Source organism: Apodemus sylvaticus, chromosome 1, assembly GCF_947179515.1.
Source record: "Apodemus sylvaticus chromosome 1, mApoSyl1.1, whole genome shotgun sequence".
Lineage (NCBI taxonomy): Eukaryota > Metazoa > Chordata > Mammalia > Rodentia > Muridae > Apodemus > Apodemus sylvaticus.
In genome coordinates this window covers 143,989,087-144,010,764 of record NC_067472.1, presented here as the reverse complement: position 1 = coordinate 144,010,764, position 21,678 = coordinate 143,989,087, and the positions used below count along the sequence as shown (strand labels likewise).

Below are 21,678 nucleotides of genomic sequence, written 5' to 3'. Positions count from 1 at the left end.
TTTTCAGTTTCTTAAAAGTATCAGTGGAGATAAATTACAAACTTTAAAAATCTAAACTTTAAGCCAGGCAGTGGTGGCACATGCCTTTAATCTCAGCACTCCTGAGGCAGAGAGAGCACTCTGCAGCGGCAGCGGCAGCGGCAGAGGCAGAGAGGCAGAGAGGCAGAGAGGCAGAGAGGCAGAGAGGCAGAGAGGCAGAGAGGCAGAGAGGCAGAGAGGCAGAGAGGCAGAGAGGCAGAGAGGCAAAGGCAGTCAGATGTCTATGAATTTTGCCAGGGCTACATAGAGAAACTCTGTTTCAAAAAACAAAAGCAAGAAAGCAAGTAAAAATAAAATAAAACAAACAAAAAAGTAAAACAAAAAAACTAAACTTTATGTGTGTATGTATGTGTATGTATGTATGTATATATATATGTGTGTGTGTGTGTGTGTGTGTGTGTGTGTGTATGAATGCTATATCTTATATGTAAGTGCAACTGTATCCGGATGCATCCTCATAGTAAGTCTAGAACTGTCTGTATCTGGTGTGTTGGGGTCAACAGCTGTCACAGTGTATGCTATCAGGATATAGTGATATGGTTTGGTCACGTAGCAAGTGGCACATGGTCTTAAGTGACTCTGATGTCTCTCTCTACCTTCCTTTCCATAGTGGCTGCTTCCAGGTGACAATGGCTGTGTGAGTGTCCGCCATGGCCCACCGCAAGCGCCAGAGTACCACAAGCAGCATGTTGGACCACAGGGCCAGGCCAGGTCCCATCCCCCATGACCAGGAGCCTGAGAGTGAGGACACAGAGCTGCCTCTGGAGAGCTATGTACCCACAGGCCTCGAGCTGGGCACTCTGAGGCCAGAGAGCCCCACACCTGAGGAACAGGAGTGCCACAACCATAGCCCCGATGGGGACTCCAGCTCTGACTACGTGAACAACACATCCGAGGAGGAGGACTATGATGAGGGCCTCCCAGAGGAGGAGGAGGGCGTTACCTACTACATCCGCTACTGTCCTGAGGATGACAGCTACCTGGAGGGCATGGACTGTAATGGGGAGGAATATATCGCCCATGGTGCACATCCTGTGGACACCGATGAGTGTCAGGAGGCGGTGGAGGACTGGACGGACTCAGTGGGTCCTCACACTCATAGCCACGGGGCTGAAAACAGCCAGGAGTACCCAGACGACCACCTGCCTATCCCAGAGGATGACCCTACAGTCCTGGAGGTCCAAGACCAGGAAGAAGATGGCCACTACTGTTCCAGCAAGGAGAGCTACCAGGACTATTACCCCACAGAGACCAATGGGAACACAGGTGGCGCGTCCCCCTATCACATGAGGCGTGGGGATGGGGACCTAGAGGAGCAGGAGGAAGACATCGACCAGATAGTGGCTGAGATCAAGATGAGTCTGAGTATGACCAGTATTACCAGTGCCAGTGAGGCCAGCCCTGAGCACATGCCTGAGCTGGAGCCGGGAGATTCCACTGAGTCCTGTCCACCCAGTGACACTGGCCACGGACCCAGTAGGCAAGAAGCAAGGCCCAAGTCGTTGAACCTTCCTCCTGAGGTTAAGCACCCTGGAGACCCCCAGAGAGGACTCAAGACCAAGACCAGGACCCCAGAGGAGAGGCCAAAGTGGCCCCAAGAGCAGGTAGGCCTTAACTACCTCCAGGAAAGGGGTGGCCACAGGGACTATGACATCACCCAGTAGGTAGTGAAGCCCATGGGAGGGGGGTGGGGAGCTAGCTGCTATCCAGTTCACACTGTGAGCGAAGTTAATTGTTCATAACTGTGATGATCAAGGAATGTCTTGTCACTTTAAATAATCCATCCCTTAAATTGAAGAACTCATACCATCAAAGGGCTGATTGGCAGCTCCTGTCTCCTAGGAAATGCCCGGCACCCAGGCTGTATCCCACTGCCTGAATCAGCTCATGGTAGGAGAGTATCCATGTCACTCTTCTGATTCCCTGAGGTGGTCTCCTCAGGCCATCAGGACACTGGTCAGGATGGCGGTAAAGGGAATGCCCACTGCAAGTCCTTCAAAGCGATCTCAGCCTGATGGGTGCTTAGTTGTGAAAAGTTGCACTTAGTTATGAAAAACTACTGTCTTGGAAAAAGAAATCACTATTTCAAAATGTGACAAGGTCATAGAGAAGAAACGCATGCTAACACGAGGGATAGAATCATAACCATGATTCATTTAAGTCACATCAAAGCAAGTGTGTAGTCTAATAAACACATTTGAAAACCCACCATCCCACTCCACCTCACCCCCACACAAAACAGAAAAAGAAATCACTGTGAGCATGTAAAAGGAGATGTAATTACTGGATTTGTATAAAGGAACTTCTCTTTGGCCCATTATATGGACAGCTTTCCTGGTTTGTAAAGCCTTAATTATTTTCCCCCCAGAAGATTTCATGAGTTTGAATATTTATTCAATACATACTGAATTGAACACACACACACACACACACACACACACACACACACACACACGGTGATAGCTTGTGCTTGGAATGTAATTCACATTTACTTGCTGTGTGATTCACCACATATTTTGGTGCCTTTTATTCTCCTTGAGTTAGTAAGTGCCAGCTGCCTTCATTTTGGGGGTGCCTTGTCATTGACAGCTGTTCTGCCTTCATGGGGAGCATACTGTGGGGTATAAACTCTATTGTTCTAGTAAATGTTGGGGGCTGGGCTTCAGGCCAAAATACCCACAGTTTTATTCATTCGTTTTCAGAACATGGGCTTCTCCCCAACAACAGCGATGGCACTGCAGGAATGGGTGTGGGCTGTATAGATCATGTGACATACTGTGTTTTGTTGTAATAAGTGGCCTCCCTGTCAAAGGTCTATCAGGAGAAAATTATCTTGGAACCGGGTACAGAGTTAGAAAACCTGGGTGCTGTTCTGTGGTTTTTTTTCCCCTTCATGATAACCTGCTGAATGAATGAAGCTGAATAGAATTCCATAGACCTTTGGGTTGGAGAGCTTGGTGAGGGTGTGAATGAGTGCAAATGGTTAAAGAAATGAGAGATGCTGGTCATTTTGAAGACAGGTGGAACTGGGGTATGTCTCAAGCCATCCTGGGAAACAGGAAGGAAGTCTGTTCTTTCAGAGAAAAGTGTTGAATGGAAAAGCAGGTACTTCAGCTTTTCTCAGCCCAGGGTATCCTTAAAGTGATAAAGGTAGTGATTGTATTAGGTTCTTCTTGTGTTTTTGTTAGTGTTCCTTTTGTAATCACACACCCATTGGTTTGTCTGTTCATCCATGGACTAATCCTGTCAAGAGAGAGCCTAGAGGACCTAGCTCTAGGCCGCCCAGGCCCTCCGGAGTGAGTGAGCTGGGTGCCCCTGGCAAAGGCTCTGTTAGATCTTGCCATGTGGATAAGTTGTATAGCCTGTAGTCCGAGTTGCTCATCTCATACAAGGAATTCTGGATTTGGGCCATTAGCATCGACGGGTGAATAAATTGAGCCATAAATATCCACTGGGATCACCTTGGAAACCAGAGTCTCTAGAAAATGCACGGCACTGGATACTTCGAAGATGCTTCATTTGAAATCACAGCTGTGTTCCTAAAAGGAACCTTACTCCCCTGGGGACAGGCAAGCTGTGCCAGGAACAATCAAAAGCCGAGAGAGAGAGAGAGAGAGAGAGAGAGAGAGAGAGAGAGAGAGAGAGAGAGAGAGAGAGAGAGAGAGAGAGAGAGAGAGAGAGAGAGAACACGAGAACTCAAGTACCCTGGCCTCCTGGTGAACTTTCTTAGCCTGCTTATAAAACTCAGGACCACCAGCCCAGGGATGGTACCACCCACAATGGGATCGGTCCTCCTGTAGCAACTATTAACCAAGAAAATGCCTTCCAGGTTTGCACATAGGCATCCTGATGGAGGTATTTCCCAGCCAATGTTCTTCTTCCCAGATGACTCTAGCTTGTGCAAAGGTGACAAAAAGGTCTCAGAGGAATCTGCTACTCAACACCTGCAGCTTCCCAGCTGAGAGGATTGACTGAGATTGGGCAGCTTCCAGGATTTCCCGGGATCCCCAAATCCCACAGGGCTCCAAGCCCTGAGAACAGCACTACCCATAATGTTTACTTTTAACTCCCAGCAGCCATCTCTACTTTTGATCACCCCTGGATGGTTTGTAGCGCCTACTCCAATGTCATGCCGTGTAAATTGTTGTCCTGTGTTGTTTAGTGGAATGTTTGACAAGAAATTGAGGATGTGTTCAAAACAGAGGCAGTTTTGTTTCTATGAATATTTTCCACCCACGCTCATTTGAATCTTTAGATGTGGAACCCATGAATGCAAAGGATCGCTATGTTTTGGTTGGCAGATGAGTTGGGGAAACTTCTCTCTTCCTCAAGCTGTGCATTCATTGCTGTGCAGGGCAACTGTACTGCTGAGCCAGTGTTCCCAACATCCCATAACCTTAAGACCTTTTCTCTCCGGTAGGAGAGAAATATGTGGGAAACAGCAACCTAAATCTATCCTAAGGTTCAGAATCCCTTACTCAATTCCAGGATCATTTAATGCCAACCCGGAAGGCTGATGATGGGCCCCTTTTATATGTTTCGCCATGGGGACTGTTCATGTCTGAAGGTTTAGTGATTGTTTGGCTTCAATTTATACAAAATTCTTGAGCAGCTGTGAAGGCAGTGGGGGAATCTGTGGTGTGGTACAAGAGGTCAGAGTCTCGAACCTCAGGAATTCCTGGAACAATCCAAAGGTTCAATGTTGAAGTTGGCCTCTCAGACAAATGAGGTGTATGCTAGTTCCTGTTCTATTGCTGGAAAGAGATACCTAAGGCAGCTTGTCAAAGAAGACATTTAACTGGGGGCTGGCTTATAGTCTCAGAGGGTTAGTCCGTGATCATCAGGATGGGGAGCATGGTGGCAGGTGGCAGGCATGCTGCTGGGACAATAGCTGAGAGTTTATATCATGGTCTTCGGGCAAGAGGCAGAGAGACTGGGCCTGGCATGGGGGTCTTAGTCAGGGTTTCTATTCCTGCACAAACATCATGACCAAGAAGCAAGCTGGGGGAGGAAAGGGTTTATTCAGCTTACACTTCCAAATTGCTGTTTATCACCAAAGGAGGTCAGGACTGGAACTCAAGCAGTTCAGGAAGCAGGAGCTGATTCAGAGGCCATGGAGGGATGTTACTTAGTGGCTTGCTTCCCCTGGCTTGCTCAGTCTGCTCCCTTATAGAACCCAAGAATACCAGCCCAGGATGGTACCGCCCACAAGGGACCCTCCCCCCACCTTGATCACTAATTGAGAAAATGCCTCACAGCTGGATCTCAAGGAGGCATTTCCTCACCTGAAACTTCTTTCTCTGTGATAACTCCAGCTTGTGTCAGGTTGACACACAAAAGCAGTACACATGGGTTTTGGAAACCTCAAAGCCCCACCAGTGACATACCTCCTCCAACAAGGCCATACCCCCTAATACTTCTTAAACAATCTACTAAGTGGGAACTAACCATTCAAATATATGGATCTATAGGGTCAATTCTTATTCATACAACCACAAGGTTGTTGAGTCTTATGTCGTACAAGTAGTCTCCCCCACCCCAAACACATACACTTATTGTACAGCTTGAAAAGACTGCGTTTTGTTCCGTGGGATTGTTCTTCCGTGCTTTTGAGGAATACTGCAAGAACATACCTGTCCAGTGCCTAAGAGCCTGTCTTGTAGGTGTGTATGGTGGTCTGTGATGGCAGGGTTTCTGGGTGTGATTTTAGCGAGTGCTGCATGGCTTGCTTTAGAGTCCCCCTTTTTCCTGTCCCCTTCCCTGATGCCTTGTGAGATCTTTCATGAGATAAATCTCCCTGTGGACCTTGGAGATTTCAGGCTGTCTAGTTTGTCAGCTCTACATTGTGGGTCCAGTCAACCAAATACGTGTTTTGATTATTTGTGGTTTTCATGATTTCTATTTATCACCACCCCAGCAGTGTTTTCTAGCAAGAGCCCTCTGATAATAGAAAAAAACAAGAAAATCAATACCTCATAGCCAGCTTAATACAACAGCTAAAGTGAAGTGTGATCCAGGGCCTTCAGCCACATTGAGTGTCGTGTCCATCACTGGTCACCGCAGAGATGCTCTGTCTGTGACATTTCACTGAGGCTTGTTTTGCAAAGGACCCTTCCAAATTGCCTTGTGACTGTTAGTGCCAAATAAGCAGAGCACACGCCCCCTGAATGCCTGGCTTTGCCCTGCTTCTGGTGGCATCAGTAGTTCTATGTGCACGCTGGAAAGGTGCTTCACTGTGTCCCGTCTGGTAGTGTGCGGAGCAAGGGTTGCCTCCCACTTTACAGAACTGAGAGGAGCTCAGTGGGACTATCAGCATCCAGGACCCTCTCTGATCTGTTTGCAGTGGGAAGGAGGGGTACAGAATGGACTGCGAAGAAGGGCTTTAGTGTTTGCTGTGCACAGAGGATGCAAATTATCCAGGCACAGATAGTGTATTGACCACTGCTTGAAGGACAGGGAGTTGGAGGGTTGTTGAGGACCACCCCAGTCTTACTCAGGAGGAAAGACTCTGGAAAGGCCCTGTGTCTCTGTGGAGGATATCTGGTCTCTTGCCATCCCTTACCCTCCTGCAGTGCTTCCTTCTCTGCCCACCCATGCCTCTGTTCACACATGCCTTCCACGTCTGCGCATCAGCTGGTTTCGATAGCCCATACTGGTTACACTGGACCTTTTTTAAAAAATCACTCTTCTCTCTGGTCACTGTGACAAGGTGACCTCCATACCTGCTTTCACAAAACCCCAGAACTGCTTTGAAAGAGGAATCCCATGGGTGCTGTTTGCTGTCGTTGCCTGCTCCCTCTCCAGAGCTTCTGAACTTGATGGCCGGGGACATGTTGGCTCAGCCAGTAGAACCTCTACTTAGCTTTAAAAAATGGGGTTGTGTCACCAGAGGTGGCTGTGATTGTCAGGAAGTGGAAAGTGGGAATGTGGGCAGGGATTTATAGAAGACTGTTAAAGTCAGGGTCTAAATTGTTTTGGTTTCTAAAAATTAATTAACATACATATATACATACACACATACACACATATGTGTTTATATAATTTTTATTATACAAATTAAGGGAGTCCAGTATTATAATTTCATCATGTATACAGTATAAAATGGGTTAATTAGAACCTTTGGAACTGCCGAGTTCATAAAGTTTTCAAATATTTTTTATTCTTACATAGTGATTTTCAGTGCAGGGGCTAAGGAGACAGCTCTTGTTGCAGAGGTATACTGATCTGCTCAAGGCCCAGCAGCCATATAAAAATGAAGCCTTTAATTCCAGCACTCAGAAGGCAAGGGCAAGATCCTCCAGGCAGGTTCCGAGAGAGGAGTTCGGGGAGATGGCTTTCTGGACGGATGGGCACAGGGTTGGGGGAGACATTGCCTATTCACCCCCTCATTCCCTTTGGTTTGTAAGCTTGCAGGTAGCCTTTGACTCTTCCTGTGAGGTCTGTGTGCCTGCTCTAGCAGTGCTCCCTGACACTTCCCACACAGCCCTGCTTTTCCTCAAAGCGATTCTAGAAAGCAGCTCAGGGATGTCCATTGCTGACCTCCACTCTGAGTGCACGGGTGGGGGGTATCTGGTGATTTTTCCACTGTGAACTCCTGCATAGCCTCTACTGTCTAAGAGCTTCAGACTGAGACTCCTCCATGTGGAGACCAGGACTCTCAAGTGCCCTAAACCCTTTCGTTGTTATTCTCCTCTTTCTAGTCTCTAAAGACAGAAACTGTTCCTTGCTGTAGTCTATTTCCTGCTCTATTTGCTTGTCCCCTAATTTTTTTTTTTTTGTGGAGTTTTGGGTAGAAACTCATTAGCTAGTACATGCTAAACCAACACTCTTAACCACTGACCTATACTTCTAGCCTCCTCATTGTGCATTCATTCATTCATTTGTTCATTCATTCCTTCATTCATCTCTGGGTGTGTGAAAGGCAGCATGGCATCCTCTTTTAGAAGCATCAGTCAGTCTTCAAGAAGGGAAAGCTCATCCAGTCTTCAAAACCCAAAGGCACAGAAGTAGTGCCGCCTTCTACTATTTAGTAGCTAGTTAACTTAGACTCCGATCTTCGTCCCCTTTGAATGTCAGGATGACTGTGAGAAACCATGACACCTACAATATGGCAGCTCCAGCCTCTGGAGGTAACTTTTTCAGAGATGTGCAGATCATCTGTGCCTCAGTCATTATGATGAATGGACAAAGAAAAGCATTTCCCTCCACTGGCGTTACTCAGCATCCGTACCACACTTAGCCCTAAGGACAGTGTACAGACTGACACAAGCCAGACACAAAAGCACAGATGTCCTGTGCTCACTTCCAGGAAGTTCCCAGCAAAGACAGTAGAGTCATGCCTTCCAGGGGCTGGGAGAAGTTTGAGTGGAGAGTTGTAGTTTCAGAGCTGTGGGGTTTTCAGTTGTGCAAGGGAGACCTGGGTGTGAGTGCTGCTGACTATACTTCGAGCTACTCAACTGTACACCTTAAAAATGGTTGTTGGAGTAAACTGATTTACTATTGTAAAAGAAACATCTTCGTGTTGTGGATTGATTTGAGCCAGCTTGAAACATCAGTATCCAAGCTGAGGCAGTCTGAATGTCAGTAGCCGGCATCCCACACACAGACAGAGCCATTTGGAACCAGTCAGACTGGTCCAGTTAGAACAGCAGTGGAGCTGCATACCCTCGTTTAGGATGTGGACACAGAATCCGTATGTGGTCACGAGGTTGTGGGTCTGCATTGCTTCAGAGAGCACCAGGGCCGTCACAGTCTATGAGTGGCTCCTCACACCCTTTCTCTCCTGGGTTTTGGGTGTTGTGGTCAGTGTTGAACATGTTCTCGCATTGGTAGGAGAATGTGACACAAAGGATTATCAAAAATATTGTAAACACAGACACTTGGCAGAGGGACGTGGTCAAGGCCACACCCTGTGAATACTAAGACCTGCACACTGACATGCCACGAATGACAATGGATTTATATTATAATAAGCCCATACGTCTTAATTTAGAAAATTATAAGTAAACAAAAAAATGTGCAGCCACAATTCCAACATCAGGACCAAGCTGAGCAGGATGCTGCAGAAAGCTGTGCTCTCTGTTCCTGACCGAGGAGCCGATGGGAGCCGTGGCTTGCTATGGTGGCCAGCATCCTGACAGACAACTGCAATGCATGCTCCCAGCCCTCAGGTAGTCCAAATCTACAATCTGAAGTGCAGTTCCTTCTGATGCATATTGCATGCTGCATTTTCACTATGTAAAGTAAAAAAAAAAAATTGGAAAACTCTCATCATAAATTGAGACCCTCCTGTCTTATAAAAATCTAACACTGAACATTAATTCTACTCTTCCCCTTCCCACTAGCTTTTTAAAAGGCAAACATTCCATTTTTATATTCCGGAAAGCTTGGCAGGGAGAAGCTAATTGGGTCCTTGGTATCATCTTACTATGCTATCTGGTAGAATGTCTTTTAAATTCTGAGTCACAGGATTTAGCTTGGGTGTCTGCTGCACTGGGTTGTTCATGTGAGTTGGAAGTCAGGTATTACCAAGGCCTAATGATATTGACTGAAGCTAGGGACTCTTTTTCCTCTTAGGAGAGCACAGCTCAGCAATTCCATGTCAGTCATGGCGGCCCACATGGACTGATAGGAGTTAAATACAGAAGATGTCCCCTGGAAATTGAAACCTAATATTGACTTAGCATTGGTCACTGGCTTTCTTTCTGACACTGGCATTCAGATGTCAAGCTAGTTTCCTCAGAATGTGTGCACAAGGCTTGAGGCTAAGTGCAGGGGAGCTAAGGGAATTCAAAGGATGGGCCAGGCCAGGCTCCTGGGAGGACTTGAGGTTTGAGCTGTGGATAGCTGTATTAGGGAGCATTTTATTGTATCCATCTGACGTCTTACCTTCAGTGGGTGGGAGGGAGCACTGCTGCTGTTGGTGGCTAACTGGCAGAACTGGAGGTGGAAGAAGCCCTGTTGACAAAGAGCAGGCCTCAAGAAGGGTGGGTGCACATATTCTTGTCTGAGACTTAATCAGAACCAAGTAGGATTCTCCCTTGCTATGTAGTATACGCTGTATGAAGCCATGGAACTCCTGTGTCCCCTTGAAGGCCCTTAGTGTGAACTCTCCAGATGTGAGGAAAAAAACAATTATGTGGGCTCCAGGTCTGTGTGACCCATCCCTTCCCTTGGCCACCCCTCCCACTTTGCCTGCATGCTGAGGCTGGGGAGGTGACCTTCATGCAGCAGGGCGGCTCACGAAGAAGGCATCATGCTTAGACATCTAGAGGGTTCTTTTTTTCCTCGTATTTTCATTTCATTCATTTGTTTGGGCAGGGCTGTGTATATAACCCAAATCCTCACTCTTGCTAGGCAAGAGCTGAACCCCTGCTGTATAGTGACTGTCAGCTGCCATTGCTTTGAAGGTATAATAATACACTCTTCACATACAATTTAACATTGGGCCTGTTTTGAAATGAGGGTTCCTTCAGTGGCTCTCAGTAAATGTTTTGCAGCCATCACTGCCATCTAGACCAGAACATTCCCAGCGTCTCAAAAGACCTCTTACCCCTAAACAGTCTTCCCCTGCCCTAACTTCTTGCAATGGGAAACCCATTTTCTATCTCTATGGGTTCATGTGTTCTGGATATTTCAGTGCTATCCTATGCCACCTTTCTGGCTGGCCTCTTTCCCCCTTAGCCTGCCTTAGCTTGGTGTTGCAGTCGTGTTTTGGAGCCTCATTGCTCTGGGGCTGAATGATCTTTCACGGGATGAGTAGAACGTGTCCTGCCCCTCTCCAACCGCTGACGAACGTTTGGGCTGTTTCTCCTTTATGACTAACTTGAAAGGCGCCATGAACAGTATGTGCAGGTTGCCGTGAACTCTCATCTTGAGCTTTATGGGATGCACAGGAAGGAGCAGAATTTCTGGGCTAAATGATCTTAAGCTCCTACACTTGTACAACTGCAGAGCATGTCTGTTCCCCCACAGCAGTCACTGGGGCCCCTGCTTATTCTGAAATTGGAAAAAAATATAATAGCCCCTGATCCTGTGGCTGGCCAGACTTGGCCTCTCCAGCTCCCCAGACTTAATCTCTAGAGGATGGCTTTTGTTCACTGCAAATCTGTTTATACCCTGGCTTCTCCCAGGGAAGGTTTAATCTTGGCAAAACCCGTAAGTGCAGTGTTGCCTGTGGAGAGTATCCAGGGTAGGGTTCTCATTGGAAATCTCCCTGCCCTGAATTAGAAGTGCCCTGCGTGGTGCAGAATGAACAAACACTTACTCAGGATTGGACACTAGTGGGCAGGACAGTCCCTTCACAAAGGTGAGTTTAGAAAAACTGTGGGATTATGCTCTGAAATGAGCAGCCAAGCACCTTCCTCCACCACCTGCACTCTACAAGGTTCTGTGGAAAGACCACAGGAGGTAAAGTAGATGCTGTGCCCTGTTGGTTATGCTGGTCAGTAGTGTGTGTGTGTGTGTGTGTGTGTGTGTGTTGGTGGTGGGGGGAAATCTCAGAGTCCAAAGCCAGGCTGGAGAAAAGGCACCAGGCACCAGGCACCAGTCTCTGGAAGGGTGCCAGATTGGCAAATAGTACAGTAAAGGGGTCCTTTAAATTAGAGGGCGGAAGTCTAGTCTTCACGAGATGGAAAGATGGTAGTAGTGAGAAATACATTTAAATGCACTTAGTGATGCTGAACTGTATGCACATATAATTGAGAAGACAAGTGTCATGCAATGGAAAAGCTGATGTCCAGGCAGGTGATGAGTAGTTTTTAGTCTAAAGTGTTCCATGACATGTCTGGCATGGGAGTGTGTGGTCTTCCCCTCCTTCCAATCATGGACCTACCTAAAGATCTAAAAGACAGGTCATCTGACCAGCTTGGTCCCTGGTGTGTCTGCCTTGACACTTTTAAGCCACACATCTCTTTGTATAAGTGGTCACCCTACAGGAGTGACTATCACAAGAATATATACTTTATCCCAGGTCCCTTTTGCTCAAGGTAAATATTACAGAAGTGGCCTGAACTATAAGAGGAATAGAGACAATGAGCAATAGCATGCTTTGGGCTTATTTTCCTGAGCCCTGTAGGTGTCAGAGGGTGAATTCCAGGGGCTTTAGAATTACATATTCTTTTGAAAGAATATGTCTGCATCCCTGAGACAGACACTGGTAGATCCTGCTTTTGGCTTGTCCCCACTCGGAGATGCCTTTGTGCAGCAGAATTGGGCTGACCAGCTCAAGTTGGATGGAGGAAGAACTCTTTGTAGGCATATTAGATGATTGGGGCCAGCCGACTCTTTTGAAAACACAGTATGAGGTGGTCTGCAGAGGACACAGTTGTCTGAATCATCCATCAGCCCTAGGGTTTCTCTGTTGTAGGATCGATCGTGTTGGAGGGGGAGGTGTAGCCCAGTGAGATGCTGTGACTTCTCCGGATCTAAGCTGATGTTGTCAGTTCCTCACATGTTTGTCATTCACGAGAAGGCTGTTGTTCCAGATGGTATGAGCTGAGCAGGCGTGGGCTGGTCGTCTCTGAGTTCATCTCAAGCAGTACGAACTATATTACTGGATTTTCAGTTGAGTTAAGCAGACAAATCCGAATTGACACTTTAAAAACTCGAAACTTTAGTTCGCACCAACTGGAGCCCACGTATTTATTCTGATGATTTATTTGCATTAGTGTTTTTATTAAGGGTGTTTATCTCGGTGGTGAGCAGCTGTCCCTTGGTCCCAGCTGATCAGCCAGCCTGAGCCATTCCACACACTGATCAGTACTCCACGGTGGGTCCTCTCCACCTGAGAGCACATTTCAGCTTACACGCTGTAGGCTAGCATTCTCTGTCCTCCGGTGGGTTGCAAATGGTTCTGGCCACTGGAAAGGATTGGGGCTCTGCTGGTGGAATAGAGGAGCCCTGGTCCAGTCTCACTTGTGGTTGGCTGTTGTACCCAAGGGAATGCTAATGGGATTTAAGTGTCACTTTCACCTAAGAGTCTTAGTGCACTCAACAAGTGAGGGGCGGGGATTTCCACAGCCAGTCTTTCCCTGAGAGATGTCTGAGGTATCTGACTTCTAGAGTGATTGCAGCCTGATTGGTGATTGCAGAGTCATTGGCGAGAAGAGTGGGCTCTATTCCTGGAGGGCATTTGGGAAGTGAAGAAGCTTTCCAGCAGTGCTGGCAAGCTGGAGGTTGGCCCTGGAATGCACCAGGACAGAAGGACAAGGCTGGAGCTCACCTGTGTGGTCTGGCTGGTCAATCAGGACAGAAGGACAAGGCTGGAGCTCACCTGTGTGGTCTGGCTGGTCAATCAGGACAGAAGGACAAGGCTGGAGCTCACCTGTGTGGTGTGGCTGGTCAATCAGGGCAGAAGGACAAGGCTGGAGCTCACCTGTGTGGTCTGGCTGGTCAATCAGGACAAAATGACAAGGCTAGGGCCCACCTGTGTGGTCTGGCTGGTCAATCAGGACAGAAGGACAAGGCTGGAGCTCACCTGTGTGGTCTGGCTAGTCAATCAGGACAGAAGGACAAGGCTGGAGCTCACCTGTGTGGTGTGGCTGGTCAATCAGGGCAGAAGGACAAGGCTGGAGCTCACCTGTGTGGTGTGGCTGGTCAATCAGGGCAGAAGGACAAGGCTGGAGCTCACCTGTGTGGTGTGGCTGGTCAATCAGGACAAAATGACAAGGCTAGGGCCCACCTGTGTGGTCTGGCTGGTCAATCAGGACAGAAGGACAAGGCTGGAGCTCACCTGTGTGGTCTGGCTGGTCAATCAGGACAGAAGGACAAGGCTGGAGCTCACCTGTGTGGTGTGGCTGGTCAATCAGGGCAGAAGGACAAGGCTGGAGCTCACCTGTGTGGTGTGGCTGGTCAATCAGGGCAGAAGGACAAGGCTGGAGCTCACCTGTGTGGTCTGGCTGGTCAATCAGGACAGAAGGACAAGGCTGGAGCTCACCTGTGTGGTGTGGCTGGTCAATCAGGGCAGAAGGACAAGGCTGGAGCTCACCTGTGTGGTGTGGCTGGTCAACCAGGACAAAAGGACAAGGCTAGGGCCCACCTATGTGGTGTGGCTGGTCAATCAGGGCAGAAGGACAAGGCTGGAGCTCACCTGTGTGGTGTGGCTGGTCAATCAGGACAGAAGGACAAGGCTGGAGCTCACCTGTGTGGTGTGGCTGGTCAGTCAGGGCAGAAGGACAAGGCTAGGGCCCACCTGTGTGGTGTGGCTGGTCAATCAGGGCAGAAGGACAAGGCTGGAGCTCACCTGTGTGGTCTGGCTGGTCAATCAGGACAGAAGGACAAGGCTAGGGCCCACCTGTGTGGTCTGGCTGGTCAATCAGGACAGAAGGACAAGGCTAGGGCCCACCTGTGTGGTCTGGCTGGTGTACCAAGACAGAAAGATAGGTTTGGAGCTTACCTATGTGGGCTGGCCTAAGAATTTATGTGGGTCAAGATAAGCACAGCTATGCTTTGGGTTTACTTTGAATATGAATATGTATGTGCGCATGTGTGTATATGTGTGTGTGTATGTGTGTGTGTAAATATATATATATATTTATATTAATGTTATATTATATTAATATAATATAAATATATATAATATATATAATAAATATTAAATATATATATATATATATATATATATATATATATATATATATATATATATATATATATTTAGACCTCATTTTAAAATATCAAGAGGTTGGAAGTTTGGAGTTTTTAAAGTGTCAATTCGGATTTGTCTGCTTAACTCAACTATATGGGGTCTTCTGGAGGCAGTTAGATAAGCTTATCAGGTAGGGGTCCCTATGACTAGATCCAGGTAGCTTTATGAATAGAGAAATCAGAGAGATTAATTGACCCAGTCCCTTTCTTTTGCCTTGTGATGTCACCAAGTCAAGACTGATGGGAAAAAGACACATGCTCTTGGCCTCCAGTTCTCTGATCCCAGATGAACCCTTTCTTTAATACATGCCCAAGTCTAGGGTATTGCATTGTTAGCAACAGAGAGTGAACCAAGGCAGGCTTCTAGCAGGGCCACAGAAGGAGTGGACCAGCTAGACCCTAGACCTGCCCAGGCTCCAGCCGTGTCCTGGCACTTCCTCAGTGTGGGGGGACAGGCCCAGTGCAGGGTGTCTGGGATGTCTGCCCCATTCATAGGATGTGGCAGGAGCACCCTCTTCACCTCCCCTGTCCTCAGTAAGCACCTCGGCTCCTGGTTCTTAAGCCACCTCACCTCCAAAATCTAGTAAAACCCGTAGAGCCGAGAAAGATTGGCCAAGAGTCATTCTAATTGCTTGGGAGTCCATGTTTGTTCCTGAAAATGCCAGAGGGAGGCTCGTGGTTCTGTTTCTATAAACCCACCAGACAAGTGAACTCCACCTGCAGCTCTCAACCTGTGGTTGTGACCCCTTTGGAGGTCAAATGACCCTTTCACAGAGGTTGCCTAAGACTGTCTGCATATCAGATATTTATCTTATGAATCAAAATTACAGTTATGAAGTAGCACAAAAATAATTTTATGGTTGCAGATCCCCAAGACATGAGGAATTAACCGTATCAAAGAGTCACAGCCTTAGGAAGGCTGAGAACCTCTACAGGTCACAGCATAGAACCAGGAGGTACAGCTACACCTTGATGCATTCCCTACATGCTTTGTGAGTCTGGCCATTGCCAGAAACATTGGCAACCTCTGAAGCAAGGGAGAACCCCATCCCCTCAAAGCAGGGGCCCTGTTGTATAAATGCAGCTTCCTGCTACTGGGTTACTGTGTCAGCATCCTATTATTTGCTACTATTTCCAGGAAATCATATTATTGCTTCCTTGATTTCTGGGAAGTCCCATGACTTAGGATGCTGCCCACCAGAGCTGTCTGGTTAGGTTGGTGACCTCAGTACCTTGGATCTTGCTTCCTTTTTCTGCATGGTGTAAAAAATGAACTGTAAAACATATATCTTAAACATAAAATCATATTGTTTGAAATAAAGAAAGTTATGGCTTGAGATCATATTTTAAGAAGAGACTTAATGCTTTATGGTGATTCTTTGTGGTCGTAGTAGATTGGCTCATTTGCATTTATTCTTACCTGAGAACCTAGATTTATTCTAACCATATGATATTTAACCCTTAAGCAATGTGAGAGGAATGCACCACCAGGGGAAATACTATCGAGAATCATTCAAAACAAGACAGAACAAGTGCATTCAGCATCTGACTCAGTGGTCGTAACTGTGGGTGTAAGTCCAAGAAAACGAACCGTCTCAAAGCCACGCTCACACATCCAAGTTCTCAGCGGTGTGACTTGGAAGTTGAAGGGTGAAGCAGCCCAAGCTGCCTTCAATAGGTGCAGAAAGGAGTGTGTTCCCTACACACAGCGGAACACTGCTCAGCCTTCCAAAGGGAAATTCTGGTACTATAACGTGGATGAGTCTTGAGGACATTATGCTAAGTGAGATAGGCTGGTCCTCAGCAGATAACACCAGGGAGCCATACATCCCAGTAACTTAAAATGGTCAATTCATAGATCTGGAAAATAAAGTGAATGGAGGTGGCGTGGCAAAGAGGACTGTGGAGTCTGGGGTTGTAGTTGTGTGGATTCAGGTTATTTTTTTAACATTTGCCTTTATTTTTATTTATTTGTACGTAGTATCTTATTGAATGTCCACGAAGGCCAGAAGAAAGTGTCAGGTCCCCTGGAGCCAGAGTTAAGGACAGCTCTGTGTGTGTGTGTGTGTGTGTGTGTGTGTGTGAGAGAGAGAGAGAGAGAGAGAGAGAGAGAGAGAGAGAGAGAGAACTGGACTCAGGGTCTCTGGAAGAGCAGTACACACACCTCACTGTCGAGCGGTCTCCATCCCAGGTCCCCATGTTTTATTATGAAGTGTGTCCTAGACTGGATGGTGCTGATAGAGTAGATGGATGGCTGTACCACTTCAGTGCACTTTATGCCCTTAAGCTGTACCCTGAGAATAATTCAACTGATAAATTATGTGCTTTATTAAAATAAAAATAAAAGTAAGCAATAAAAGTTAAACATTTTAGAAATATAAAAGTATACCTATTAATTGCATAGCAGTTGGGAACTTGTACACATGTCTCCCCCATACACGTATTTTATAAGATTGAATCTCATTGAATATACGGTTTTTTGTTTTGTATCAGAGTTCATCTTTCTACTACATATAAACATAATCAACTCTCTGGTTTCCAGGTTTGCAATGGCTTAGAGCAGCCAAGGAAGCAGCAGCGCTCCGATCTCAATGGGCCCACTGACAATAACAACATCCCAGAGGTAATTTTCTTCCAAAGATGAGAGTTCTGGACAGGAATTCTCATGATGGAGTTGCCCTCTGTGTTGTGGTCATCTCACCTCTGGGGAGAGGGAGTCCAGATCACGCCAGCCTGGCTCCACTGTCATAGGAAGAGCTATGAGTGCCCTGTCCTGGGAGGAGGGAAGGGGCATACCCGAGGACTCACAGCTGCACTGTGCACTTTGGTTCACTGCTGACGTTGCAGGGAATCACGGTGTGGGGATCCTTGGTGCGTCCTGATGATGGTTTGGACATCTCTGGTACTCCTGGTTATCAGAGATCCTGTTTGGCTAGGGTCTCTGATCATCCCTGCTGGATGAGGATCCTTGGTGCTCCCTGATCTGGTTAGCCTGGATTTCTCAAGAGCAGAGTTCATTGTCATTTAAGGCAGTCACTTTCTGATAGGATGCCCTGTGCTCTGTAGGTAGTTCATGAGCATCCCCGCCCACCACATAGCCCCAGGGCACATCCCCACACCTCAGTTATGACAGCAAAATCTCTCCAGATAGTGATCAATGTGTCTGTCCTTAAGGAAAAAAACCATCCTGATTGGGAGCCACAGTTCTAAACCAATACTGTGGTCATGTGATTCAAATTAGGACTTAAGAAAGTTGCTTTGCCTCTTTTTGGGTAGAAGCAAGATATTCTAGCCCTGTTGAAATAATTGTGATCACCAATGGACTGGCATCCAGTCTCCTTTATTATGGTCTTGAAGACACACCCAGGTAGTGTTCATGCCTGATGGTTTGAGAGATGTTGGGCTAACTTGTCTTCAGGCTTCTTCTAACCATGACATGCTAAGCTACGTTTGACATTGTAGGCTTAGTCCTTCTCAGCATCCTGTTGCCCATATCCGACACTTGCTGTGATAATCTGACTTCTTGGAAACATGTATGGACTTAGACTTCTCCAGCCCGGGTGGTACACATCTTGAGAAGATTCTCATAAGTCAGCCTTTTGCAAACATTATGTTCATTGTCTTTGTTATTTCCCAACAGACAAAGAAGGTGGCATCGTTTCCAAGCTTTGTGGCTGGTAAGTGACTTCACACCTTATCACTCGGATGCAAGGACACTTTGTGTCAAAGCCAATGGTCCTTTTGTGCATGGGTTTCTCCTAAGAAGCTTTCTTGGAAATAACTGTTTCCCAACAAAGTACCCTTGGGCATTTGGCTCTCTGGATTTTGCATTAGCCCACTGTGAGAGAGGGGCTTCCAGCTCATCCACCTGGTTTGATGCAAGGAACAGTAAGGAACGTTTATGTGTGGGTCTTGCGCTCATTAACTGCATCACAGGTGACACTGGGGGCTGGGTTAATGCACTGAGATGTGTCTATGTAAGCAGCTCCTTATGATCTCCGTCTCATCAGCATGGTTATAATGGCATCCGAAGGCAGGCTGTTTCTTTTCACGCCCTCTTGCACTTTCCCCTCCCACCCTTATCAAGATTAGCAACACATGTTGGAATTTCATAAAGACCAAGACAGACTGACTTGTTGCTTCTGGTCAGTGTTAGGGGTGGGGCACTTCGGCTTGAGGCTTGATGGAGCTGACTTACAGTGACCTGCATGTATCAGCTGTCCTCACAGAGTCCCTTTCAGAGCAAATAACCCCTTAAGTGGGCCCTTTCTCAGCCAGGAAAATGTTTCCCGACTAATGTGTTATAATAAACAATGTGAGTTTTTATTAATTCTTTGAATAAGCTGATAATTAATTCTTATGAATATTTATAGAAGCAAAGTAAATGGATCTTCGAAACAGCTTTAAACCTTCTCCATTCTGCTTTACATTTATGGTAAATAACAGAAGCTCCCAAGGTCTCCTTTAAGAATAGTGTGAACCAGCCTTAACCAGCTTCAACTGGTTCACTCTATTGACTGCTATAAGCAGCTTAATAGCATTTAATGTGGAAGAGAATTGGTTTTAACTGTGAGAATTCATATTTAAAACCCAAGTAGAATGGACTCTATGTTGCACAATGCAAATAGGCTCAAATGAGTTTGGCCCAGCTTTTTGCTTGTGGCTTTAGATGTATGTTTGCTGGTTCTGACCGGCTCAAGCTGCTTTGCATTAGAACACAGCAAGCCACATAATGATTATAAAAACTTGGCTGGTTGTAGTTTTCCAGGGTCTGATGATTGGCAGGAAGAGACTGCACCCTCCTTTTCTCTCCATGGGTTCTGATCGGAAAGAGGCAACATCAGTGAAAAACTACCCCATTTTCCTTGTTGGGGTGAAGCTAGGGGGAGCATGACTCAGCCACACCCTTCAGGGCTATGGAGTTTTATGGATCTAAGAAATGAACTCATCAATAAATCCTGGCTTCATTTGAAAATACCTTCAAAGAGTCTCTGGAGAGGGCATAGTTAACACAGACAGCTCCCAGTCTTATCTCTGTACAAGGACGGAGGGAAGTGTGTATTCCGGAAGCTGTTTCTGTATTCTATCTGACTGTATCTTGTAGCTTCCTAGAAGGCTTGTGTGTCTGGACCACTTAAGACTTTCTGACCGCATCAGGATGAGTTAAAGCTCTTCTGCTAGTTCAGATGGTCTAAATTGCTTGTGAACTGCTCACACCAGTGTGGACAACTCAAAATTAGCCCTAATTTAGGAGAGAAACTAATCGTTATGTAAGACCCCCCAAAACCGAGAGTGCCCCAGCACCGCATGCCCCGGAAGGCAACACCCAAATCACTCGCAAGAAATGGTCTCGATGCGATAACATGAGGATTTCTTTATTCCAGAATTCTGGGTTCCACAGCCATACACCATGTAGGGTTAGAGGACTGTGGACCACGAGTGCCGAATTGCGACAACTTTTATAAGTTTACGACAAAGCCCGGGAATCACAAACCAATCATTTCTTAGCATGGAGAGCCCGAGAAATGTGAGCCAATCGATTTGTACCACTCCATAGTTTTTAGGTCAATCAGTTTAAATTATTGGAGCCGGCACTCAGTGGACCAATTAGTTTCATATTTTCTTGAATATCTATAGCTGCGTGAACTCCTGCATAGGGGTAATGGTGTAAGCAGTTTACAGAAGCAAGATAAGCTTAGCCCATTTCCAGTTACCTTATGGGGCCAGGATCACCTATTCAAGGCCTTTCTGCTAGCTCTAAACAAAGGGCAGGCTCTGGAATGTGACCTTTTACCTAGTTTCTAACTAAGCAAGATAGCATTTTAAACTTTTTACTTCTTGGGGTCATTAGAGTTAGGCTGTATTATTTTCTATCCTTTCAGTTCATCATGAAAATATGGAAACCGTAATCAAAAGCCCTTCCCCTCATAGGAGATAATTTCTAACAGAACCTCATGGACCAAAAATCCTATGAAATGACAAAAGGTGATCACAATGAGATCACAGAAAAACCTAGACTATAATGAACAGGCTTACAAGAACTGTCAGGGATGGACGTGGGTGCAAGGCGGTATTTGACATTATATAGCAGAGACGCATGTGAGTGGCGTGCGGAGGTCTAGATGGGAGGTGCTAATCATTCAGTGACTGTCAGATTAGCATCCTTGCTTCCCTTGGTCTTCAGCCCCAACCTCATTGTCTGGATGGCTCTAGCCATTGCTTTCTATTCCAACAGGGAGAAGAAAAGGAAATGCCCAAACCACCTTTGTTGTCTCTCCCTTTACATTAAAGAATTTCTGTGAATAAGCACGAGTCAAGGAGCTGGGAAGGAGGCTCAGTTGTTAAAGCGCCTGCCATGTAGACATGAAGACCTGAGTTTAGATCCCCAGCACCCATGTAAAAGGTCAGGTGTAGTGAATGCTTGTCTGTAATGCCAGTGCTTGGAGACAAGCAGATCCCTGGAACTTAGTGGCCACTAGCATAACCAAATTGATGAGTTCTGGGTAACGTGTTCAAATAAGGGGAAATGCAATCATGGAAAATGCCCAATGTTGACTTTCGACCTCCACACACAGGTGCCTATATGAACACATCTATACCACACACACACACACACACACAGACACACACACACACACACACACACACACCAGCATATAGCTGGGAACTGTGTACTTACTTGGCTTTCTCTGGCTATAGGGAAGGTCTGGGAGGTGTTGATTGAACAAGCCCTAATCTGTTAAACCAGTGCCTCCAGCTAGTGAGCATCTCAGCCTTTCAGACTGAGGAGAACTGTGGTAGAAATCCCAACGAAATGAGAAATGCAGGATTGTGAGAACAATGGCGAAAACACAAGTGAGAGCAACTTCATCCTAACATTGAGCAGGTGTCTCAATTAGGATCTTTATTGCTGTGATAAACGCCATGGCCAAAATAACTTGAGGAGAAAGGGGTTTATTTCAGCTACAACTCTTAATATCATACTCCGTCACT

At 46.4% G+C, this 21,678-nt stretch overlaps 1 protein-coding gene across 4 annotated transcripts in view; it reads left to right on the top strand.

The window, feature by feature from the left end:
- The first annotated feature begins 668 nt into the window (after positions 1-668).
- The window catches only part of Apba2 (amyloid beta precursor protein binding family A member 2), a 56,496-nt gene continuing 35,486 nt past the window's right edge, over positions 669-21,678 (top strand). For all 4 annotated transcript variants that reach the window (XM_052178462.1, XM_052178460.1, XM_052178461.1 and 1 more), the window contains exons 1-3: positions 669-1,643; positions 17,228-17,308; positions 18,326-18,362. In XM_052178462.1, the coding sequence (XP_052034422.1) occupies positions 690-1,643; positions 17,228-17,308; positions 18,326-18,362 (1,072 nt within the window). In that variant the 5' untranslated portion in view covers positions 669-689. The remainder of the gene's footprint in view (positions 1,644-17,227; positions 17,309-18,325; positions 18,363-21,678) is intronic.